General features: G+C 41.4%; 1 protein-coding gene across 1 annotated transcript in view; it reads right to left on the minus strand.

Moving 5' to 3' along the window:
* Positions 1-3,250: 3,250 nt before the first annotated feature.
* LOC134351211 (deleted in malignant brain tumors 1 protein-like) overlaps positions 3,251-26,975 on the minus strand; it is a 56,570-nt gene continuing 32,845 nt past the window's right edge. The window contains exons 6-11 of the mRNA XM_063057321.1: positions 16,098-16,409; positions 11,976-12,290; positions 11,014-11,328; positions 9,324-9,548; positions 7,926-8,243; positions 3,251-3,450 (exon numbers count right to left, since the gene is read on the minus strand). Of these exons, the coding sequence (XP_062913391.1) occupies positions 3,251-3,450; positions 7,926-8,243; positions 9,324-9,548; positions 11,014-11,328; positions 11,976-12,290; positions 16,098-16,409 (1,685 nt within the window). The remainder of the gene's footprint in view (positions 3,451-7,925; positions 8,244-9,323; positions 9,549-11,013; positions 11,329-11,975; positions 12,291-16,097; positions 16,410-26,975) is intronic.

Genomic DNA, 26,975 nt, shown 5'->3' on the forward strand with positions numbered 1-26,975 from the left:
AACAGTCTGTGCTCCAAACCTATTCTGGTACTGCTCCCCAACTTTTCCTTCGGTACATTGACGACTACATTGGTGATGCTTCCTGCACCCATGCTGTGCTCGTCAATTTCATCGACTTTATTTCAAACTTCTACCCAGCCCTCAAATTCACTTCCTCAATCTCGGACACATCTCTCCCCTTTCTCGATGTCTCGGTCTCCATCTCTGGAGACAGACTGTCCACTGACATCTTCTACAAGCCCACTGACTCTCATAACTACCTCGACTATACCTCTTCCCACCCCCGCCACATGCAAAAATGCCATTCCCTATTCCCAGTTCCTCCGTCACCGCCGCATCTGCTCCCAGGATGAGGCTTTCCGTTCCAGGACATCTCAAAAGTTCTCTTTCTTTATGGGGCGTGGTTTCCCTTCTACCGTGATCCATGATGCCCTCACCCGCATCTCCTACATTTCCCGTACTACGGCCCTCTCCCCATCCTCCCGCAACCACAAAAGGGACAGCGTTCCCCTTGTACATACCAAGCACACCAACAGCCTCCGGATCCAGCACATTATCCTCCACAACTTCCGCCACCTTCAGCAGGTCCCCACCACTAGACACATCTTTCCCTCTTCATCCCTCTCTGCTTTCCGCAGGGACCGGTCCCTCCGCGACTCCTTTATCTACACGTCCATCCCCACTGATCTCCAACCCGGCACTTATCCCTGTAGGCTTATGTGCTACAACTGTCCCTACACCTCATCTCTTGCAACCATTCAGGGCCCCAGACAGTCCTTCCAGGTGAGACAACACTTCACTTGTGAGTCTGTTGGGGTCATCTACTGCATCCGGTTCTCCCGGTGCGGCCTCATTTATGTCTGTGAAACCCGACGCAGATTGGGGGACCGCTTCGCCGAGCACCTGCACTCCGTCCGCCACAACAGACAGGATCTCCCGGTAGCCACCCACTTCAACTCTACTTCCCATTCCCAGTCAGATATGTCCATACATGACCTCCTCTACTGCCATGATGAGGCTAAACTCAGGTTGGAGGAGTAACACCTCATATACCGTCTAAGTAGTCGCCAGCCCCCTACTGTGAACGTAGAATTCTCCAACTTCCGGTAATTCCCGTCGCCCCCTTCCTCTATCCCTATTTCACACTACCCCTTCCCCCAGCTCCCTCCTGGTTCCTCCTCCTTCTTCTACTGCCCATTGTTTTCAAGTCTATAACGTCAATGCTTTCCCCTCCACCCCTTTGTCTTTCAAATTACTGATCTTTCAACTGAAGCTGCAAGCATTCTTCCAATCTTTCATCATCTTTCATTCTTCAGTTCTGACGAAGGTTTCCGGCCGGAAACGTCGACTCATCGTTTCTAACTGATGCCGCCCGACCTGCTGAGTTCATCCAGCGTACTGAAAGTGTTACATAAAGCAATAAAATGTTGTTCACATGATGATTAATATCAATGGCGTCCTGTATGTAACCAGCAGGTGCAAAATCATATTCATGCATAATTTGCGTTTGTGGGCCAGGCGCAGAGAACAATTTTGGTTGATATGAATACATAGGATTACATAGTAATGGAACAACTGAAGTAAATATTTTTTTCTCTGTACTAGATCGCGCTGGATAAAAAAATCTAGCAATATTACAAAACTTCTAGAAATTCCAAATATAAACGTGTTGCCAAAAGCGTTACAACTTCATCAATAATTCCATTCATCTCGAAGGAGTACTGCGGCAGGAAAGCATTAAATTCCGACGGTAATCAATATAGGGTAAAATATATTTACTTTGGTAAAATTACTGCATACTTCTGTTATATATGTTCGATCACAGTGCATTCTACGGGGTCTGTAAACTGTGCTGATGCCCTACTTTTCTATTCCTAAGTATAGCAAGATTCTTCTATACACTAAGAACCTAGAGTACTCCAGGTGTACACTATCAGCGAGCTGCTCACTGGTGGATAAGGTGAAGAAACTATGCACCGTGCTCCTGCCTGAGTTGATGGAGACTTACATCTAATAGCGAGCGGCAGTCTTGGTTGCTTCTCTTGCAATCGCAGTGCTATTCCGACATTGCAATCTGGTATGCCGCTGAGCCACAGATTTTAATTATGGGGTGCAGGGGCAGGATGCCAGCAGAAAATCAGTATCTGTAGCATTAAAGGCTGTGCACCCTAACACTCTTGTAAAAAAACTGTTGAGAAGTTGAGAGTATGTACATTTCATTGAACATGCAGGTCAATTCAATCATAGTGTAATTGTCATTCAACCATATATGAATACTCTTAAATAGCACCAAACAATACAACATTGCTCTGGGGTTAAGGTGCAAAACACTGTACCAACCGGCACACAGAGCAAACACTCAGACAGGATCGGAAGGACAAATAGTTACACAATCACTTAATAAATGTATCCAAAACACGTGCTAACAAGCTACTTTCGACCACATAAGTGCTTCTCCCTCGCCGAGCGAACACGGGGATGGGATGACGTGGAGGGGACAGCAACACACACACCATATCACAATATAATTTAAATACAACCACGCAAAATATTTACGTATGAAGTCCAGACCTTTCAGTATATTGAAATATGTAGCCGAACACAATAAATTTGTATTCTGCTTAGCGATGGGACCCATCGGCTCCCATGCCTCCTGATGTCCGAAGGCCACTGAGTGGTGAAGGAATCTGTACTTGGCCACAACAGAGGTTGTGTTCTGCCAAACGATCACTGAAAGGGCAGCATTGACTCCGTCCTATATACACAACTGGTCATGCTACAGATATGTTTATATGGAGTTGGAGATCATTCTTTAAAGTGCTGCTTAACATGCGCGGCGAGGAAATTAGGATCCTAACTAACCTGTAAACTTTCACTGCATTCTTACTAATTAGGAAATTCCAATAACCAAATGTTAGTACGTATCGACAGGCAAGCTTTCAGATCTAACTGTCAAAACAATATCAATTGTAAATACCTGAATATTTGCGGCCAGTGGAAAGCAATGCGGAACCTGTGGACATATTGCAAACAATTTTCAGTAAGCTATTTTTTTTTTAATTTGATCTCAAGATCTCCCTCGTTACGAATTTAACGAATGAGTTGAAGAGACAGTTGAATACAACCAAAAAAGCATACCTGAACATGTAACAATTACATCTTCTTTATGATTGCAGTCGTGTTGACCGAGTGGTGAGGAGGAACAAAGGGACAAAAACGATTCACTTCCCTTGCATTTTACTTCATCCAGTCAGATGACACCGGCTTCCTGGGTAACATTAGATGTATCTGAAGCCCAAAGTGGAGGTCCACAGCCCAACTGTCTGCAGACCACCTGGGAGTCAGCAAAACTCCAGGAGTCATCGCACACTGTGCCCCAGCTGTTATTGAAGAACATCTCCAGCCGTCCGGTGCAGTTGTCAGTGCCGGCAAAAAGACGCAATGGGAGGTCTACGTATAGTACAACAACATATTATGCAATAACCCCTGCTTAGGAATTGATGTACTGCATAGAAAATCTTTACAACTAACTGTGGAACGTAAGAAAAGAAACTGCTGCTGATTTCGTTTATGTCGAAAATGTTGCCAGCGTAAACTAGCTCTCTTCTGCCTGAAATGGTCCATATTTGCCGATTCCCTACAGTTTAGTTTGCCCCAATCCGAGCACCATTTAAGCACTGCCCTAATACGTCTATCATTATATCTGATAATTCGTGATAATACGTTCCAAGCGACTGTCTTTCTCCTTTCAAACAAACAGAGAAAATATAAACATGCTCTTGATAACACCAGATTGGGAGGCAGATTTTGGAAAGGTGCAAAAATAACAGGGTTGTTATCATGGGTGACATTAACTTCCCTAATATTGATTGGCATCCGATTAATTCCAGTGATTTGGAGGGGGCAGAGTTTGTTAAGTGTGTCCAGGACGGATTCCTGTCACAGCATGTTGACAGGCCGACTAGGGGAATTCCATACTAGATCTAGAATTAGGTAATGAACAAGGTCAAGTCACAGATCTCTCAGTGGGTGAGCATCTGGGGGACAGTGACCACCGCTCCCTGGCCTTTAGTATTGTCATAGAAAAGGATAGAATCAGAGAGGATGGGAAAAGTTTTAACTGGGGAAGGGCAAATGATGAGGCTATAAGGCTAGAACTTGCGGGTGTGAATTGAAATAATGGTTTTGCAGGAAAATGTACGATGGACATACGGGCGATGTTTAGGGATATCCTGCAGAATTTTAGGGATAAATTTGTCCCGGTGAGGAAGATAAAGAATTGTAGGGTGAAGAAACCATGGATGGCGAGTGAGGTCGAAAATCTAGTCAGCTGGAGGAAGGCAGTATGCATGAGGTTTAGAAAGCAAGGATCAGATTGGTCTATAGAGGAATATAGGGTAGGAAGAAAGGAGCTGAAAAAGGGGCTGAGGAGAACAAGAAGGGGGCATGAGATGGCCTTGGCGAGTAGGGTAAAGGAAAAACCCAAGGCCTTCTTAAATTATGTGAAGAATAAAAGGATGACAGGAGTGAAGATAGGGCCGATTAAAGATAAAGTTGGGAAGATGTGCCTGGAGGCTATGGAAGTGAGCGAGGACCTCAATGAATACTTCTCTTCGGTATCCACAAGTGAGAAGGAACTTGATGACGGTGCAGACAATATGAGTGATGTTGATGCTCTGGAGCATGTTGATCTTAAGGCAGAGGAGGTGTTGGAGTTGTTAAACTACGTTAGGACAGATCATTCCCCGAGGCCTGACGGAATATTACTCAGGCTGCTCCACGAGGCGAGGGAAGAGTTGCTGAGCCTCTGGCTAGGATCATAATGTCCTCGTTGTCCACGGGAATGGTACCAGCGGATTGGAGAGAGGCGAATGTTGTCCCCTTGTTTAAAAAATGGTAGTAGGAATAGTCCGGGTAATTGTAGATCAGAGAGCCTATCGTCAGTAGTGGGAAAGCTGTTGGAAAAGATTCTTAGAGATAGGATCTGTGGACATTTCGAGAATAATGGTATGATTAGGGACAGTCAGCATGGCTTTGTGAAGGGCAGAATGTGTCCAACAAGTGTAACAGATTTTTTTGAGGAGGTGACCAGCCATATGGATGAGGGTAGTGAAGTGGGTGTGATGTTCATGCTGATAGATATACTGTATTGATCCCGGGTGAAATTGGTTTTCGTTACAGTTGCATAATAAATAATTAAATAGTAATAAATCCATAAATAATTAAATAGTAATGTGTAAATTATGCCAGGAAATAAGTCCAGGACCAGTCTATTGGCTCAGGGTGTCTGACACTCCAAGGGAGGAGTTGTAAAATTTGATGGTCACAGGCAGGTATGATTTTCTATGATGCTCTGTGTTGCAGGTCTGTGGAATGAGTCTCTGGCTGAATGTACACCTGTGCCCAAACAGTACATTATGAAGTGGATGGGAGACATTATCCAAGATGGCTTGCAATTTGGACGACATCCACTTTTCAGATTTTAGTTAGGTAGGCTTATTCAGAAAGTCAGAAGGCATGGGATCCAGGGAAGTTTGGCCAGGTGGATTCAGAATTGGCTCGCCTGCAGAAAGCAGAGTGTCGTGATGGAGGGAGTACATTCGGATTGGAGGATTGTGACTAGTGGTGTCCCACAAAGATCGGTTGTGGGACATCACTACCTTTCGTGATTTTTATTAACGACATAGATGTGGGGGTAGAAGGGTGGGTTGGCAAGTTTCCAGACGACACAAAGGTTGGTGGTGTTGTCGATAGTGTACAGGATTGTCAAAGATTGCAGAGAGGCTTTCATAGGATGCAGAAGTGGGCTGAGAAGTGGCAGATGGAGTTCAACCCGGAGAAGTGTGACGTGGTGCACGTTGCAAGGACAAACTCCAAAGCAGACTGTAAAGTAAATGGCAGGATACTTGGTAGTGTGGAGGAGTAGAGGGATCTGGGGGTACATGTCCTCACATCCCTTAAAGTTGTCTCACAGTTAGACAGGGTAGTTAAGAAAGCATATGGGGTGTTAGCTTTCATAAGTCGAGGGATAGAGTTCAAGAGTCGCGAGGTAATGGTGCAGCTCTATAAAACTCTGGTTAGGCCACACTTTGAGTGCTCTGTCCAGTTCTGGTCGCTATAGGAAGGATGTGGAAGTACCGGAAAGGGTAGAGAGGAGATTTACCAGGATGCTGTCTCGTGTAGAGTGTACACATTATGATCAGAAATTTAGGGAGCTAGGGCTTTACTCTTTGGAGAAAAGGAGAATGAGAGGAGATATGATAGAGATATACAAGATATTAAGAGGAATAGATAGAGTGGACAGGAAGCGCCTCTTCCCCAGGGCACGACTGCTCAATACAAGAGGACATGACTTTAAGGTAAGGGGCGGAAAGTTGAAGGAGGACATTAGAGGAAGGTGTTTTATTCTGAGAGTAGTTGGTGCGTGAGATGCACTGACTGAGTCAGTGGTGGAGGCAGATACACTAGTGAAATTTAATAGGCTACTGGACAGTTATATGGAGGAATTTCAGGTGGGCGTTCTATGGGAGGCAGGGTTTAAGGGTCGGTACAACATTGTGGGACCAAGGGCCTGTTCTGTGCTGTAATATTCCATGTCATTGTCTGTAATTATTTTATTCTTTCCGCTTTCAACCTTAAAGTTATTATTGTACATACTATTCCGTTCTTGACTATGAATCAGATTCTGCACCCTGCGTATCCATCTCATAATGCCATACATTTCATTCAGAACTCACACAAAGTCACAGAGCATAGCACATGTATTTCCAAAACCTCCATAAAGCTTGTGCGTTCTCACCCAGGATAACTCTGAATAAGATTTTTCTCGAGGCTCCATATACTTCTGAAAATGTGACCACCTGAATTGTAAATTATGTAAAACTGTTGTTTCATCGACAGAAACATACTGGTATTGTTGATGTTATTATTATTATTATTATTATTATTATTACTATTATCATTATCATCATCATCATCCTCAGTGCCCTTGACTAACGAAGGCAAGCGTACCATAGATTTTCAGATCAATACGTTATTAATAAAGAAAAATCCGATCACTTGAGAAAGACTAATGCTGTTCTCACTGTCACCCATGTTCTTATCCTCAGTAAATACCAATGAAAAATACTCGTTTTGCACATCATGAAGTTCTTCCGACACCAAGCTCAAATTCCATTCTTGACCCTTAAGATGCCGTATGCTCCTCTTAGTTTTCCACGTGTTTCATTTTTCTTCAATATAAGTACAAAATGCTTTGACTTTTTTTAAATTTCTGCTATTAATAATTCCATGTCAGTTTTATTTTCTCTCCTTAAGCACCTTCCTGATGTCTCGATATTCCCCGAAAGCGTCGTGGGACGTCACTTTTTTTCCCCAAGCCAATAATATTTATCTTTATTCAAGCTTCCCGTACTTTACATTCCTATCTTACCTCCTGACAGGAACATACTGTTTCAGACCTCTAATCTCTTGCTCTTCAGACTACTCCAACATATCAAGTGCAGTCTCTTACGATTACAGTTAGCTTAATTAATCCCTAGTAACTTCGTGGATCTTCTGTCTAACAATAGAAGGTACACAATTACTATATCGCTTTGGCAGCATCCATAAGAATCACGGTAAGAGCACGACTCATAATTGTGCTGCCATAGTTCATTAGTGGGCAAATGCAGCAAGTATAATCTTTACTGCAGCTCTAACGGCAACATTAATACAAGTGTTCCTAATCTATCAGAAAAGCTTCAATTTATCATGTTAGTTACCAGTTATCGAGTCAAAGGGCCAGTCATTTATTTGCTTGCAGGGCTCTTCACTGATTCGTTCCGGCATGTTGCCTTCTGTTGACAAATTAATTATGTCGGAAGAGTCATGCATGACTTTTAAAATACAAGTAGACGAATTAGAAAAAAAGAGTCCATTTTTACCTTGGCATACAACAGCTAAATCATCGGTATGGTCACATTTGTGTTTTCCCCACGGCTGCAGTGCACACTGCCAAAGGGTCGACTCGTGCGATGAATATTCGATGCCATCCAGCCATATGGGTCCATTTCCCTTTCCATATTGATATGAGCCAGGATAAACATATTTTAATGGTCCACATTTCATTTGTTTACAGATCATTTCCGCTGACTTGGCATCGAAGTTGCTGGAACAGACTGTTCCCCAGGTCCCATTGTACCAGATTTCCACTCTCCCTTCACATGGATTATTACCGTTCACTAGGCGAATTTGTTTGTATTCTGATTAAGACACATATGGTACAAAGGTCATCAGCACATTTCCTTACACCAACAAGCAAGACGTTTCTTTTCGGGTAACGAAATGTTGGCTATACTTAGTTTAAATAAAGAAAAGGAATTACCGCTGGGAGCAGTCGGTAGTGAACAGTAGATGAGTAGGAATGCACAGGCACGGCAAAGCAAATGGATATATTCCACTGAATTTCTAATAGTAAGGGTGCTGGTATTGGGAAACGGTCATGGTATAGAGAAATGCATGTCTGAAACTGGAATTTTCTTCGGATTCACAAAATGGAAGGATAAATAATTGAATACGGGGCTTGGTGGGGTGGATGATGTGGTCCAAGGAAACACTGTTTTGTTACGATTTTTTACATTATATATCATTATGACAAATATTAAGACGTTCATCGTCAGACAAGTAGCAAGGTGGAATATGGAAGAACTGCTTCAAGAGTTAAGACTGATAGTCAGAGATGTCAACTTTCGGTAAGTGAATCTTCGACCAAGTTATGAAGAAATGAGAGGTCGCTATGTTGCTACTTAAAATTGGAGTTTGTAAACATCGCAGAAAAAAAAAATCGAAAGGTGTCGGTTTCATTCCCTGAAAGCAAAATGTTTGAATGTGAGGCAAGTATTGGTCTTTACAATATACTAAGGTTTTTTTTTGATGGGTATAAAGTGAAATGTGTTTCTCTATTTACTGACATTTCAAATATGTTTACTAATGTGAGCCAGTTACTATGCAATCCAACCCTGAATTTTGCCTGAAATGCATATTGAAACACGGTCGACCTGCACATCCAGATAATCGGCTGGGGAGCCATGGACACGAATATATATGGAAAGAATATGTTGTTCCTGAGTAATTGAACGGTAACATGAATTATACAGATAATTCGGGGACAATGGTCTCCTTCGATATTGAAAATATTATATTAAATCTCTGCGTCCATTAATTGTTGCAGATTTTTTAAAAAATATCCTTACCAGAGCACGTGACAGTCACATCTTCTTTATGACTGCAGTCATGTTGGCCAAACGGTACTGAGGGACATTCCCAGAGATATGACTCATTACCTGAACATCTCAATTCGTCCAGCCAAATTGGGGCTGTACATTCTCCGTAGTACTCAGGAGTTTTATCCTCCAAAGCAAACCCACAAGCTAGTTGCCTGCACACGACGTTAGCGTCGTCCATATCCCAAGAGTCATCACAAACAGTGCCCCAAGTCCCACTGTAATAAATCTCAAGTCGTCCGGCACAGTTATCTTCACTTCCGGATAGTCGTATTTGCAAGTGTCCTGTGCAGCAAAAACAGTGGATGTTAATCACACCACACAGACTGGAGGCATTACACAGCTGTCGTTTCTAAGGTTGCCTCTAGAATTAGCAAAAAAAAATTGCAATTGTGGCATCGAAAGTATGTGTTTGTTGTAATTATAAAATATATAAAACCAAAAAGACGGAATGAACAGAGCGCGTCTAGAACACTTCGTTTTATTCATCATCAATTTTTGAGGCATATCAGCATCTGGGGTACGTTTCAACGCAAATGTTGGCAGCCCACCTGCATGACTTTCATAGATAAATGTACGTCAAGTCCCATTTTGGTAGGATGGGCGACGGCATTCTACTTTGTCCATGATATTGTAACCAGGATAATACATGGTTCACATTGTCAAACAATGCGTGCTCAACTCTGAAGGACCTGGATAGGTTTGAATGGGATGTGATCGCCTCCATATAGAGTGTTCTATTGCTACTAAATGCTGAATCAATCCATTATTATCGAAACTAAATGGCTGGACCAAATGTGAGGTAGAAAACGTGACATTTATATGGCTTGTGGCCGAAATCACGCTTAAAGGCATTTTATATGTTTCAAGAGAAATCTAAGACCAGCGAGACCCAGAGCAGGAGATCCCAGCTCAGCTGCTATTGCTCATTGGAATCAAGTTCCAAAGACCTCCTCAGAGGCTAGCTCAAAACAAAATGAACCATCTGTGTTAGTCACATTGTTAACCATTTTTTTTTGTGTGAGCTCAAAATAGTTGCTGAAACTAATTTTTCTTGCAGTTTACTAACTGTAGCCACATTTCGACTTTCTCGAAAAGACTCCGAAATGGATTTGTATGACAGAGATTTTAACAGTTGTGTTGCATCTTTTTTTTTAAAGAATCAACAGTTGTATGACATTGAGAATATTTTCTTCCAGAATCATCTCCTCTCAAGCTCCCTCTCCCTGATTGCTCACTTACTCAGATAGATGTTCGATTCCCTCTATCCACTTCGATGTGCTATTCTTATTTGTTTACCACCACATAATGAGAGCTGCCTGGAAGTTACGCGACAGGTTAAGTTATTTGAAAGTGTCTACGTTGGAATTTTAGAAATTTTCAATTAGTGGAATTTTTTTGCGATACTGTGAGATTGAATAGAATCGGAACATAATGGTTCTCCTCTTCATTCAGTTTTCCAATCGATCCCCACGTTTTGATGGTTAGCAGATTAATTCCGTTCTCAAATGTCCCACTGATATCGCAATAAATTGTTGAATCTGCGGGGCAGAGCTTCATAACCATTGGGGATGAAGGTTTAGGACAATATATAAATCGTGCAAAAACGGCTTGGATTGTCAGTGCCGACTTGGTGACAAAAAATTTGTGGATGCTGATTTGCTCGTCTCAGTGACACTGACATACTTATTTTATAGTAATGGCCACACCAATGTACTAATTCCCATTTCACCTTTTTAACAATGTTTACCTGAACATAGAACGCTAACTTCGGTGGTGTCAGAGGAATACCGTTTAAACATGGACTTTCTGCAGTCTCGCAGGTGCGACTCGCTTCCTTCGCATTGAACATCAATTACCCTCACAGGTTGTTCACTGTCTCTGATCCTTGAGGAGTTGTAGGCGGACGTAGCTTTGCCACAACGCATTTGTTGACAGACAACATTTGCATCATTGATGTTCCAAAATTTATCCTGTACTCTGCTCCAGGTGCCTTTCTCATAAATCTCCACTCGTCCGTCGCAACGGCTTCCCCCATCGGTCAATCTCACCGACCAAACTTCATCTATAACATGGAAAACGATGGGTAAAGCAGTTAATATGAAGCCAAAGTACTGATGCACGTACATCAAAATTCGTCACAATGGTTTAATGTACTAATTTCCCGTACGTTACATCGGAGCCAGCAAATTAGCAAACTTCATCACAATACTACAATTATACGAAGAACTTCTGTACCTCACCTCAAGAAGTTGCACTGTATTCATGAAGTGGATAGCTAAATTTCATTTCCAAACTATTTAACATACCAATTAATACTGAATTTATTCCTCATTCTGACACCTGAGGAGTGTCGTTCTATTCGCGCAAGCGGGTTCGTTCGGAAGTTTATATATATTTTCTTACATGAAAGTAAATACAAAGGTACCAGGAGGAATTTACTGTGACGAAAGAAATATTTGCCACTTGGCCCGCCGCAGGAAAAGAAAAAAAATGGGATTACATAGCAATTGGAAAATCTGCCCTTGTACATGCAATTTAAAGTGAGGCCTTTAATTTCAAATTGCCTTTCATCGTCTAGTCAATATATTCTCTAACAGGATTCATCTGTGGCAAATAGATATCTCTAACTATTTGGATTTTACTTCATGCCGCAAAAAATTCTATGATGAAAGTGCCGTTTGTTTCAATCCAATATTCTTTGCGACTCACCAGAACAGATTAGACTGGCGTCATTTCCATGTGAGCAGCTAATATGACCCAAGCTGGAGACTGGACAATCAGCTAGTCTAGTCTCGCGTCCCAAGCAACGGTAGTTATCGTTCCATACAGGCCCATTTCCTTTGCCAAAGTAGGCACTTCTGGGAGCTGAATTGACTGCACCACATTTCAGCTGTTCACATATCACAGCAGCATCTTCCAGGCCGAAGTACTCATCACAAAGTGTCCCCCACTGGTCTCCGTGCTGGATCTCCACACGACCTGAGCATCTGTTCTTCCCACCAACCAGTTTTGGCCCGTGCTTCCCTGTTTTAGAAATAATGTAAGATAGTTACCTATTACCAGTAAAAACGGAGCAACCAATAAACCGGATAAATAGTTTGATTTATTTCCCCGTCGTCTACACGACTAGACCTCCTTTCAAGGGCATTTCTGCAGTAAATTAATGCTAATAGCATAATGTTCTCGTCGAGTCGGGATCATTGGGTTTCATTACATTACCTTTAAGTGCGATGATAATCTGCTGAGATCCAAATTGGAATCTGGTGTTTTTGGAGGTTATAACAAAATAACCTCCCAAATAGCGACTTCCAAAAACAAAATAATAACGGTTGCTTGATCTACTTTGCCGAGTACACTTGACATAACCGATTGTTTCTATTTTCAAACCCAGCAATATTTATTTTCTACCGTATTGCAGTAGAAATCCTCATATCAATATCATATACCATCAGAAATGTTGTTGCCCACTTATTTGTTGACAGTTTTGTTAATTAAATTCATTTTGTTAATTAAATTCATTTGACACTGTACACGTACTTAGTGCAATGATAAATACGAGAAGTGCTAACTTTAATTATTTTCTTAGCAGCTAAGGGTGAATACACTGTTCTCACGTATGATTGTTCTGATGCTCCGCAAGACTGACTGCCAATTTGAGAGTGAACCATGCGTATATTGCCCTTTGTATTACTCTGTTAGTAATCTGTTACATCCATGTCTGTCGACTATTTTCGGTTTTCTTAATTCTAAGCTTACAGCAAGCTCTTCTGAGCGTCTCTACCAAAATATGTCGAACAGCCTTACCAAACTATTCTAGTCCCTCCAACCCCGACATTCGACTGTGATAACAAATTCGCAATGCTGTTAATTTGGTTTATCAAGTGTGACATCCCTTTGAACAATCCAATGTGACTTTGTTCATTATGTTCTAACTGATACACATTGCATATCGTTATGGATGCTATTGTTCATCCATTAATCAATGTGCGTTGATTTTCCGATGTTTTTAGAAACCTTGCTTTTGTCTTTATGAAGTTTTAGCTACACAATTCTTATTCAAATTTCCAGTTTCATCACTGACAATGTCCAGGAAAGTTTAGTAAGATACATCCCTTTGCCAGGCTAATATGTTCATTTATTTCTTACCTCTGCTTTCCTGAGCATAGCTATTTAAATTCCTCATGACAACTGTTTCTTCTATCAACTTTGAAGGTTCCCATCCAGTTAAAATTTACGTTAACCGTGTTTCTGAGTAACGAACGCAAAATGCCGTTCCAATAATTTTATTTAATTTCTGCTAGCAGACTATTCAGTAGCTAACTTTCTAAAAGCCTGTTTGTTGTCACACTCAATTATTGAAACTACCTAATCGCTCTTCATTTTTCCTCTCCTTCCGATATGTCGAAAGATATGGCGTATTCAGCTTCCAGCACTGAATGTTATGGGCCAGTATTTTTCATTGGGAACGAGATAATATCCAACTACGCTGATAACTGCCTTTAATATAATCTTTTTTTTTCTGCAGTATTCACTCAGAGATTCGTTCGTTACGTGCCGTATGCTTAGGCAATAAAAGTATTTCCATGAGCACCTCAGGGACGGCACTGGTTTAAGATAGCAGCTCATTACCGCCTTATCATGGGCAACTAGGAATGGTCAATAAATGCTGATTTATCAAACGACGCCGTCGTCTCGTAAATTAATAAATAAAATAATTACAAAAAGATTATTCAAAGCATTTCTTTCCAGAGAAGTGGTATGCCATTGCTTTGATTGGTTATATTTTCAAGGCGGGTGACCCTCCTCCATTATAAATATTCTTCAGACATTGTCTGTTTGGTGTCAGTGGTCGCAAAACCAGTATTTCTGATATGCACCACCTGCTCCAATAGTTTTACCAGACCCAGATGCAGGTGCTAAGCAGATTCTACGACTTGTCTGAGACTGAACTGCAAACTAGATGAGGAAGAGCACTTTACTCCTCCTTTCATAGAAACCTATCTCCAGACGCCACTCTGCATTCAGAAGTCAGCTTCTTACTTTATTTCTACGTTCCGAAATAATTTGCTATTTATATTTGTTTTCAAATCCTATTTATATTTCTGCCTCATTCCACGTTTCCACGTTTCTTTCCTTCCCTTGCGATCATCTTCTTATGTTCCCTTGAGCGTTTCAAGTTGTGTTATTATGAATAAACTCTTCTCGGACTTCCAGCAGGGAACAAGTATTAATTCACGGACGTTTCGAAGAAAGAAATTTGTCATCTTCATTAAGAATCATGCTTGGGTATCTGTAGCCCGGTGATGTATACCCCTGAATTGCCTGCGTTCCGATTGGTCAATCCTCATTCAATCGTCTTCCCACCTTACTTACAATGAATTTCCAGTTTTTACTTGGAGCGCGATTTTGTCCTCTGTTAAAATTCCTTTCCTCTAGTCTTATTTCAATGGCTTCTTTCACCCGGCGGTGGTAAAAGGTATTGACGTGGCACAGCAGTTTGCTGCCCTCGAAGACAATCATATAGTCATTGCCAATGCAACGTTCTGCTACACCCGATTTCTCCGCATAACCCAAACTTACTGTGTTCCTTGATGTGCGTTTCTGACGTGAGTCTCGTCTGGTCGATGTACGGGAGATACTGAAAAAGCTACTTGTCCTGAATCACAGGTTATCATTGACCCGCTTAAGCTGTCATTTGAGCTACCCTCTGGCTTGCTAAATTCTTCCCTAGATTTTCATGGCCTCTGCACGGATCGCCAGGAGCCAGAAGAAATGCCAGATTAATACAATTAATAACATTCACTAACTCAGTAGAGACTGACGGCATTCTGGTTGCAATTATGAGTCTTTGAAAATTCTGGACTTTCGCTGAGGCTATAATAATTACCTTGAGATTTTCAGCATATAACTGAAAGAAGCTATATTTTGATCGGTTGTGAAATTGCTTAATTTCAAATTATTTACAAAGCACTCTGAACACTTCAAAATTTCGTCTGTTTTACGTCTATCACCGACTATTTATTACAATTTAGGCTAATTAGCATTCTGTAACCTATTATTGTGTATGCTTCCGTTTTTATTGCAATATGCTCTCTGGTTTCGATTGAATGATATTCTCTGAAAATATTGGCATTTGATTTCCACGTATTATATTGCAAATGCTGAAGCAAAATGACGAATCATGATCTTCTCATTTCGTTTTTTTTTGTTTTTTTTCAATTGCAGTAATTTGTTTCCTTTATTTAAAAAATAATTGTCGTAGTGCTGGCTAACCGAAATTCTTTCCTATAAAGCAATAATTTCACAATTCATTTTGAATATTTATCGAACTATATTTTATTTGTATCCCTTCATATACAGTAGATAATACCGTCTGCAATTCATTCTACCATCTCCTCCGTCTGCAGTATCTGCTAGGCCATTAGTCGTTGTCTTCCTCATTCTATCAGTAATCTGGAATGGATTATGTTGTGTGGAGCTACTTCTTAAGACAATAAGGGTATCAACGTTCTGATGTTGAAACAATTTGATAATATGCAAACTCTGGTTGTTCTACGCCATCATAAATTATCGACCTGTTAGTCATGTTCTCATATTTTATTCTTGTTTCATCGCATTGATTCAACCACTTATGTTGGCCAACAGTAAAGTCTTCGTATACCGCCGCCGAAGCCCTTATACTGTAGATTGATGTTACACCAAAATCATAACAAACATGACATGAAAGGGATAACGTACACGTCCTTATTCGGAGGCAGTTTTGCGAGCTGCTCTCTAACTTCTAGGTGCAATCAAAGTTTAATATTCAGTTGCTTTGAATACGGTACTCACCAGAACAGTTCAGACTGACGTCATTCGTGTGATTGCAATGGTGAGTCATTGAAGAAACTGGACATTCGCCGAGACTATGCTCGGTACCTTGACATTCAAGTACTTTGTTCCAAACATGTCCCTTCCCCTCGCCATAATAAGCTCCTCCCAGCACAGACACAGCAGATCCGCATTGAAGCTGATTGCACACCACGTTGGCGTCATCCATATCCCACCCAACGTCACACACTGTTCCCCATTTGTCATCAAACTGCACTTCCAGTCTTCCTGAACATTCATCATTTCCGGCCACCAATCTTGCAGCACTGTGACCTGAGAAAGATAAGAAGAACAATCAAGACAATGAAAATCCTAACAACATGAAGTCAAATTCTATTGTATTCAGCATTTCTCGGGTTCTGAAATCATCGTTTTTCCAATCTGGTCTCCGTTTTTTTTTTCATTTCCGGTTAATTAATTTTAACTGAAGATTTGGCATTCTCATCTTGCAAGGCAAGTTGTTTATTGAAAACGGAGCAGGTAGAATATATACCAACAACATTATCAAACAATATACACACTATACGTTTGTTGACTCGCTGAATCTATCCAATTTCGTATCAGGATATTGGAATTCAGCAGGAAGACCAATTTCCCTGTTTCCACATTAATTAACTCTAGGTGAATGATCGTTCTCCGAACTAGGTGTTTAACTTCTATAATATTCTCTGCTGCCCTGATTTTGTACCCTCTGTCGGACTCAATAGGCGAGTTTCCAATTTTAACATAACTGAGTTTCTGTTCCATATTGACACTCGCTCTGTAGCAATATCAGAGTATTCTCTCGTTCTTGACAGAGTAATTTTGCTTAGATTCACTATTTGTATAATTGATTTTCCGTATCAAATAGTTTAATTACTCTGCAACAAAACGAGATCCTTGATGGAAGGAGACCTATCGAAGTTATGTACAATTATACATGTACCTCCTCATTTAATTTTTGGTTGAGAGTGGCATTTACCTTAATATTATATACCCAACATTGGCACACGCTCTTTCAACTGCGAAAAAAAAAGCTTCATCAATTCTTTGGCTATCGTGGCACATCATCACCCCTCCCTGTATTAAAACCTCCGTCATGCAATGATTGCTCTAAAATATTGGCCACGGTCTGGATCTGGTATATTCTAAAAATCAAACCACCTATATCAGTCGTGTGTACTGTCGATTCGCCCTTCCAAAGACTCCGTCAACTTTCACATGAAGATATTAGAACTGCGCAGAGAAAAAAAAACTGTTCTCTCATTTTACGGCATTTAAGGCCGTAATCAACAACGTCATCGACATGGCACAGACCAGAGATAGTTAACATACGGACAAAAATAAATAAATAAATAACATACAAACTTTTTTCCGGCTTTCAGTCGTTTTTTTCGTTCGGTCGTTATGTGCACTGTGGTATGACATTAGTGGTCATGATTTTTCCATAACCATGATTGTTCCTGGAAGATCATTCTGCCAAAACGGTTTGCCAATGCCTTGTTATGGGTGCAGTATTGGCAAGCTGCGCAATCAGAAGCATTGCTAATACACTGCAGAGGTTTTCTACCTGGCATCACTGGTCGCATAACTCGGTCATTTGATATGTTCCAGCTGCTCAGGCACTATCCATCATTTCGCCTAGAGTTGATTGGGGGTGTGGTTTTCAGCAGGTGATACACCTAGCCTTCCGTTTACCTGCAAGCTAGCGGACGGAAGGAAGACCTTAGCCTGTTTTGCCATCTCAAATATAGATGCATTCCGTCCCAGGATACGCTCCCAGTAACCTAAACTTCGATGATGTTCGGTTCGCCAATGTTTAGTGTTTTATTTTTATCATTTACTTGCAGTCCTTCCGAAACAAAGTCACGTAAGTCTGTGGCACATTACTGGCCATGTTTGCCAATCAAAAAGCTTTTATCTTACCTGTTGTGCAGTGCATTATGTATCCAGAGTCAGACATTTAATTTCCAATTATCCTTCACCTTGCTGAAGAGAAATATCGTCGTTCTGAGTTCCCACCCTCAGTGGACTTATTCATAAGCATTGTAAGGAACAGCCCATGGTTGTTCACTTAGCTCAAGAATTTACCCCTTACAAACTGTTCGGGCTAAATTTGACCCGTTTTGACATTTGACAGCAGTAAAAACACCCTAAATGCAAATTTTAGCCGAAATTTGATGACGTTTCCTAAAGTGACCCAAAATGCGCAAAAATAAAAATATTTAAAATGTTATACCATTGTACAGGTGCTACATTTTTTTGTACATTGAGGTTGTTCCGGGTCAAATTTGTCCCGTATCTATTCAAATTGATTTTAGATCTCTGAAACATTACTTAAGGGTTATTCATCTATTTATTAATGTCAGATAGGTTATGTATACATTTCAAATCGATCTGTGGTTAAAACTTGGTATAGATACTTTTTATGAAGTGATTCTTGGGACGGATCAAAATTGACCCGGACCATACTGTGAAGGTAAAGAATATGAACAGGTTGTCTGGGTTAAGCATCGTTAAAATTAATCAATTGCCTTTTATTGAATACTTAAATAATTTGGTTGACCAGCAGATATCCTAACATCTACTTGGTCGTCCGGAAGTAGATTGCGAGAAGACAATTCCCCGTCAAACGCGGAGTTCTCAACTGAACGCACTGTCCTATTGAACTCAGCATTCAGTCAAGGCCTAGCAGCTGTTGATCTGTAAAATTGACATGTTTTCATGGACCTATGATGGAGACTGAATACATTTTGGTCACGCAGTTGACTTGAGTATTCTTCACAATTTGACATCATTCTCACTCATTTAAAAAAAAACGTTGTTCATACAGAAAATTTGTAAAGAGGAAGTTGCATAACCTACTCTGCAATTTTTAACCACCTAAGTTCACAAAAATATTTACAGCCATTTATTTGGATTTATCAACTGGTAGAATCATCTCTGTCTACTTCCCAACTCTCTGTTTTCTGTTTAGGAAATGGCAACAAAGAGTTGGCCTGCAACGGCACGGTACTTTTTTTTTTCACTATCTCTGTCTAGAAGCTGGCTGATACGCTGAGTTGTACTATGGGCATGTGTCTATACGAAATCCCAGTAACTTAAGTCTCTAATAACACTTTCCAATATCATCATTGGTGGTCATAATGTTTCATGAAGACGATAATTCAAAATTATATGTATTTGTGTGTGTTTATTTCAATTATACTGGACAATAAATATGTTGCTTCCTGAACACTATTATACGTATAGATTCGGGCTGTTGATCATGAAAATCACAGTCACGCATCTTTTGTTTGAATTTGCCTATTTTTGTATTTTGAATTCATAATTTACGTCAATTTAAATTTAGGCTGACAGGTTTTCTATCTTGTTCGGGCATGCCTGGGTATGCTTAGGCTGAGCGGATGTTGCGTGACAGAAGTTGTTTCAGAAAGGTTTTAAAAACATCATAGGCACATTCTTCTGTGAATTGAGTATGTATTTATATCGTTTAGCGATCACGTTGATGTTCATATCCTCCACGCACTGTATTTTGTCTGTCCTGATAATAATAACATAATCGGATTTTCAGGAGTATTTGTGATAGCAGAGTGCCTCAGCGATACGCTGCGATATATTCTGTTTTATTTGTCGTGAGTGTACCCTCAAATCCCAATGCTCTCTTATTGAGATAGAATATGAGCTCCACTAATGGTGTAAAATTGGCGAGCAAGACAAAGTTTGTCTTCCTCACATTTGTTGCACAACATGCACTGTCCGTCTTAGAGATTGGCACACAGATACTAAGAGATCAATGCCGTTGAATAGGCTGAATGAACTTGGCCTTTCCTCCTTAGAACGACGGAGGATGAGGGGTGGCCTGATAGAGCTGTATAAGATCACGAGAGGCATTGATCGTAAAGATATTCAGTGTTTTTTTTTCCGGGGCTGAAATGATACACACGAGAGGGCACAGTTTTAAGGTTCCTGGAAGAACGTACTGAAGAGATGTCAGGCGTAAGTATTTTAAGCAGAGAGCGCCGAGTACGTGGAATAGGCTGCCAGCGACGGTTTGGAAGTGGATACAATAGAGTCTTTCAAGTGACTACTGGATATGTAGATGGAACTTAGAAAAATTGAGGACTATAGGTTACCCTAGGTAATTCCTAACGAAAGTACATGTTCGGCACAACATTGTGGGCCGAAGTGCCTTTATTTTGCTGTAGGTTTTCTATGTTTCCAGAATATGTTAGGTGTATCCATGAAGGTTTCTTAAATCAATATGTGAGGGGTCCAACAAGAGAAGGACTCTCGTGTTGTATACTGAACCCAGGCAGATAACTGCCCTTTCAATGGGTGAATATATGTGGCACATTGTCCACAACTTCTAAACAGTCAGGATATTTATAATTAAGGATGGGTATGAGCCTTGAGTGAGAGTAGTTAATTGGAGTTAGTCAAATAAAGAGGAAATTAGGCAGTGACTACAAAGAGCAACATGGGAACACGTTTGACGGGTAAGTGTACATCATGCATGTGGAGGGCGTTTAACGATCAATTACACAAAGTACAGGAAGTATAAGTTGCTGTAAGAAGAAAGGACGGGAATGAAAATATAAGAGAACCTAAGATGTCCCGAGAGGTGTTGCATTCAGTCAGCAAGTAACCACCAAATATACGTAAAGCTGAGAGACTTATCAGGGGAAGCATATCCACAATATAAAAAAAAGGCAGAAGAGAAAAAAAAAGGAAATTAGGAGAGCCATGAGGGCAATGGAAATCCCTGGAAGTAGAATTAAGGTGAATCCCAAGTTATTCTATATATACACTAAATGTAGAAGAATAACAAGTGATACGGTGGGAACATGCAACGAAATTAAGGGAGAAGTTTTGTATGTTTCTGTGTTTCTATATGCTTGGATGCAGTGAATGTGAATGATGTGCTCATGAGTAATTTGCTACAGAATTTATCAAGAAAAAAATCCTAAGGAGGACTAGGAATATAGTGCTAAGGGTATAAATATGTTAGGGCGTGTAGAGGTAAGGAATAGGGAGTGTTGAACCTGCAATGATCATCAAAATGGATAACTCCCCAGAGGGATTTACAGCAGAACAACGACGGAGACAAGAGCAAGAATCGTGAGACTTTGAACAGTATCCGTGTCCTCTCCAGCCACAGGCCAGGTCCAGAAAGATGTCGAGGATCTAATATTGTACAACTGTTTAAGAAGGGAACAAGGGAAAAATCGGGGTTCCATAGACCGAGAAATCCCACCTCAGTTGTAGGGAGATGCTGTAGGACACTCTTAAAGAGGGGATATACGAGGATTTGGAGGGGATATACGAGGATTTGGAAAGTTGATGCCGGGAGGCCGGTATGGTTTTGTGCGTGCATTCCACGTCTTATCAACTTAATTGAGTCTTTTGAAAAGGTGACGAGAGAGATTGATGAGTGTTGGGCAGTGGATGCTGCCTAGATGGAGTTTAGTAAGGCGTTTGACAAAGTCCTTCATGAGAGGCTAATCATGATCAGAGTCATAGTCATACTTTATTGATCCCGGGGGAAATTGGTTTTTGCTACAGTTGCACCATAAATAGTTAAATAGTAATAAAACCATAATTAGTTAAATAGTAATATGTAAATTATAGAAGGTAAATTATATGTAATCTAGAAGGTTAAAATCCATAGAGTGCACTGCGAATGTTCTGTTTAGATTCATATTGCGCATGGAAGACAGAGTCCAGTGGTTGAAGAGACATTCGGGATGGAGTGGACATATTTTGCAAATTTATAAAGTACTGGTTAGATGACTTTGCAGAAAGTAGTTTTGCAGAAATCTCTGGTCGCCGCACTATAGACAGGATGTCAAAACCTTAGAGAGGGCGGAAAGTAATTTACCAACATCCTGCCTGTTTTGGAGGGCATGTGATATCACGAGAGTCTGGATACACAGAGCAGATATGATATTTGGTATAGCTTTACAAGATTGAGAGAGACATAGAGACAACAGAGAGGGGAAAGAGAGAGAGAGAAAGATTATATATTATATATGTTCATATATTCTTTTGATGCTGTAGCTAATCAATAACCTATCTATTTCCGCCTTAAATACACCCAATGACTTGGCCTCCACAGCTGCTCGTAGCAAGAAATTCTACAGATTTACCACCCTCTGACGAAAGTAATTTATCTGCATCTAAGTTCTAAAACGATGTCCTTCACTCCTGAATTCGTGTCCTCTTGTCCTAGAATCCCCTACCATAGGAAAAATATTTTCCATATCTAAACTGTTCAGGCCTTTAAATATTCGGTATGTTTCTATGCGACCCCCCCTCATTCGCTGGAACTCCAGGAAATACAGCCCAAGAGATGCCAGACATCCCTCTTACGGTAACACTTTCATTCCTGGAATCATTGTCGTGAATCTTCGATGAATGCTATCTAATTTCAGTACATGTATAAACAGTATATTTGTATAAACAAACAAATAAATGAATAACTGAATGCATAAATATATTGCTGACTATACAATACCATGCTAGCATAGACGTATCAAAATGCTTTTATATCTTGCAATGCATGTATGGCTCAGCTCTGATATTACTCGAGAAACCCCAGATTTCTCCGTCAAATTAGCTCATCTGTTCTGCTCTATATCAATCATCCTAATTATTCCTTCCGCCGTATTATGTACAGAATCTTACTCCTAACACCAGCCTAGAGCAAGTACATTGCAGTGTACAGTGCAGGACTTTTGAAAATATGACAAACACATTTATGGAAATGGATTGCCATAAGGGAACAGCGTCGGTGAGCAACCCGAATGCACATGCCATTCTTACGTGCAGATGTATCTTTTTTGTTATTTCTTTCTAGTCACCCTGAGGCTATCTCTGCAATATTTTACTGAAGCATAACATTAACAATTCAAGAGCGTGACATCCCGGTATAGCCATCGTGCAAAATGTGATGATAAGTTGACGAAGGTTATCAGTGGAATACATATAATACTGCTGATGTAAAAGCAAATAATTTGGGAATGTTTCACATGCCAGGCGGCTTTAAAGGCAGAAATACAGACTCACTGTCTTTTATTTACATTTTTGTTTTTAAATCTGAGACTCCATATTGCAGCTGGGACTACAGACGTGAACATACTTTCGGGAGAATATGGTTCAAATGATAACGTAATGTCTGTTATTTGCCTTATATTTGCTTCGCGTGTGGAGCATTCAATGCACCATTTCAGATAGAAAGCTCAGCAGGCAGGCCCATGCTTCTAGCCAGTGACAAACCATTAAATGCTACTCCCATCGAACTGCAATTTTTGTCGACAGAGATAAGGATTTGTAAGAGTAAAAAGACCCTAAATGGAGTTGCATATGAGTCCCGAAACAGTAGCAAGGTTTCGGCCCACAAATTCCAAGGGAAGATCGAAATTCACACCAAAGTGTCTATGTTACCATATTCATGGTTGACTTTAAAATAGTGGTCCATTAGGAAAATCAGTTTGACGTTGCGTTCCTGGAGGGGGCATTTATAGAGTATGGAGAAGAATACTTTGCAGAGCATCTTGTGGTTGAGTATACTAAGGCTTCATATAATCTGGATTCCGAGATATCCAATGAAGCTGGGTGGCAGTGTTAGCAGTGAGGAGGATGCTAAGAGGATGCAGGGTGACTTGGATAGGTTGGGTGAGTGGGCAAACTCATGGCAGATGCAATTTAATGTGGATAAATGTGAAGTTATCCACTTTGGTGGCAAAAATAGGAAAACAGATTATTATCTGAATGGTGGCCGATTAGGAAAAGGGGAGGAGCAACGAGACCTGGGTGTCATTATACACCAGTCATTGAAAGTGGGCATGCAGGTACAGCAGGCGGTGAAAAAGGCGAACGGTATGCTGGCATTTATAGCGAGAGGATTCGAGTACAGGAACAGGGAGGTACTACTGCAGTTGTACAAGGCCTTGGTGAGACCACACCTGGAGTATTGTGTGCAGTTTTGGTCCCCTAATCTGAGGAAAGACATCTTTGCCATAGAGGGAGTACAAAGAAGGTTCACCAGATTGATTCCTGGGATGGCAGGTCTTTCATATGAAGAAAGACTGGATGAACTGGGCTTGTACTCGTTGGAATTTAGAAGATTGAGGGGGGATCTTATTGAAACGTATAAGATCCTAAAGGGATTGGACAGGCTAGATGCGGGAAGATTGTTCCCGATGTTGGGGAGGTCTAGAACGAGGGGTCACAGTTTGAGGATAGAGGGGAAGCCTTTTAGGACCGAGGTTAGGAAAAACTTCTTCACACAGAGAGTGGTGAATCTGTGGAATTCTCTGCCACAGCAAACTGTTGAGGCCAGTTCATTAGCTATGTTTAAAAGGAAGTTAGATATGGCCCTTGTGGCTACAGGGGTCAGGGGGTATGGAGGGAAGGCTGGGTTCTGAGTTGGATGATCAGCCATGATCATAATAAATGGCGGTGCAGGCTCTAAGGGCCGAATGGCCTACTCCTGCACCTATTTTCTATGTTTCTATGTTTCTATGAATCAGAATTGAATTGAGATTTTATGGTGCATGCAATCGTAATATGATTAAATTGAACGTAAATTTGTTGAAGGAGCTCAAGTCAGATGTATCAGTATGATAATGGTGTAAAAACAAATCAAATAGGCATGAGATAGGAGTTAGCCAGAATTAATAGATTAGCAGAGCGGGCGTCGTAGGTGCGGGCGAAAGAGTAGTGGAAGACAGAATAGGAAGGTTTTGGCTCGAGAGGCTTCGCCGAGCAGAGGCTGTGGACGAGCTTGCTCTCAGTGAGGTAAGGCCGGGTAAGTTCCTTTAATTAATCTAATTAACGTAGAAGTAGGTAATGGAGGCAACAGTTAGGGCAGTTGTATGCTCCGTTTGCAGTATGTGGGAAGTCAGGGCGGGCACAATTGTCCCTGATGACTACACCTGCAAAAGGTGCATCCAGCTGCAGCTCCTCACAAACCGAGTTAGGGAACTGAAGCTGGAACTGGATGAATTTCGGATCATTCGTGAGGCAGAGGCAGAAATAGACAGGAGTAACAGGGAGATAGTCAGGAGACAGGTAGCTGGGTGACTGCCAGGAGAGGGAAGGGGAACAGACAAAATGAACAGAGCACCCCTGTGGTAGTTCCCATCAGTAAAAAAGTATACCGTTTTGGATACTGTTGGTAGGGACGACTTAACAGGGACAAGTTGTAGTGGTTGCATCTCTGGCACCGAGGCTCAGAAGAGAAGGAGGGAAAAGAGGAGAGCAGTAGTGATAGGGGATTCGATAGTTAGAGGGGAAGATAAAAGGTTCCATGGAAGAGATCGAGAATCCCGGATGGTCTTTGGCTCCCTGGTGCCAGGGTCGGCGATGTTACGGATCGAGTTCTCAGTATTCTTAAGAGGGAGGCTGAGCAGCCAGATGTCGTGGTCCATGTAGGGACCAATGACGTGGATAGGAAGAAGGAAGAGGTCATGCAAGGAGAGTGTAGGGAGTTAGGTGCGAAGTTGAAGGACATGGCCACCTGGGTTGCAATCTTAGGATTGCTAACCGTGCCACGTGCTACTGAGGCTAGAAATAGGAAGATAATGCAGTGAAATACGTGGCTAAGGAGCTTGTGCAGGAGGGAGGGCTTCATGATCCTTGGGGGAAAATTGGGCTTTGTTCCAGGGAAGAGGGGACCTGTTCTGACGAGACGGTTTGCACCTGAACTGGAGGGGGACGAACATCCTTGCGGCACGGTTTTCCAGTGCTGCTCCTGGGGTTTAAACTAGATTTCCAGGGGGAGGGGAACCAGAAAGTTAGTGCAGATAGTGAGGTGGAGGAGGATGACGGTCAGGCGAGAACTGCGAGTATAGCGCATGGAGTAATGACAGATGTGACATATAAAGAGGTTTTGAGGAACGAAAAACGGAATAAAGGGTGTATAGGTAGTAACGTAGAACGGCTAAAGTACTTGTAGTTCTATGCAACAAGCATCAGCAGCAAAGGTGACGAACTGAGAGTTTGGATACATACATGAAACTATGACGTACTGGCCATTACAGTGACTTGGCTGGCACCGGGGCAGGAATGGATTCTCAATATTCCTGGATTTCAGTGCTTCAAAAAGGATGGAGGGGTGGGGATGAAGGAAATCAGGGGTGGCATTAATGGTCAGGGATACTATTACAGCTACAGAAAGGGTGGGTAATGTAGCAGGATCCTCTTTTGAGTCAGTATGTGTAGAAGTCAGGAACACGAAGGGAGCAGTTACTCTATTGGGAGTATTCTATAGGCCCGCTGGTAGCAGCAGAGATATCGAGGAGCAGATTGGACATGTACTTACTTTACAAAGTACCTAGGGTTACCCATAGTCCTCTATTTTTCGAAGCTCCATGAACCTATTCACGAGTAACCTAAAAGATCCTCTCGTATCCCCTCGACCACCATCTCCTGCAGCCTATTCCACGCACTCACCACTCCCGGCGTAAAAAAAAAACTTGCCCCGACACCTCATCTGTACCTACTTCCAACCACCTTAAATCTGTGCGCTGTCGTGTTAGCCATTTCAGCGCAGAGAAAAAGTCATTGACCATCCACACGATCAATGCCGCTCTTCATCTTATATACTTCTATCAGGTCACCTCTCATCCTCCGACGCTCCAAAGAGGAAAGACCATGTTCACTCTACCCATTCTCATAAGACATTCTCTCCAATCCAGGCAACATCCTTGTAAATCTCCTCTGCAGCGTTTTTATGGTTTCCACATCCTTCCTGCAGTGAGCTGACCAGAATTGAGCACACTACTCCAAGTGGGGTCAGTGGAGATTTCTCTATAGCTGCAACATTACCTCATGGCTCTTAAACTCAGTCCCACG

This window comes from Mobula hypostoma, chromosome 8, assembly GCF_963921235.1.
Source record: "Mobula hypostoma chromosome 8, sMobHyp1.1, whole genome shotgun sequence".
Lineage (NCBI taxonomy): Eukaryota > Metazoa > Chordata > Chondrichthyes > Myliobatiformes > Myliobatidae > Mobula > Mobula hypostoma.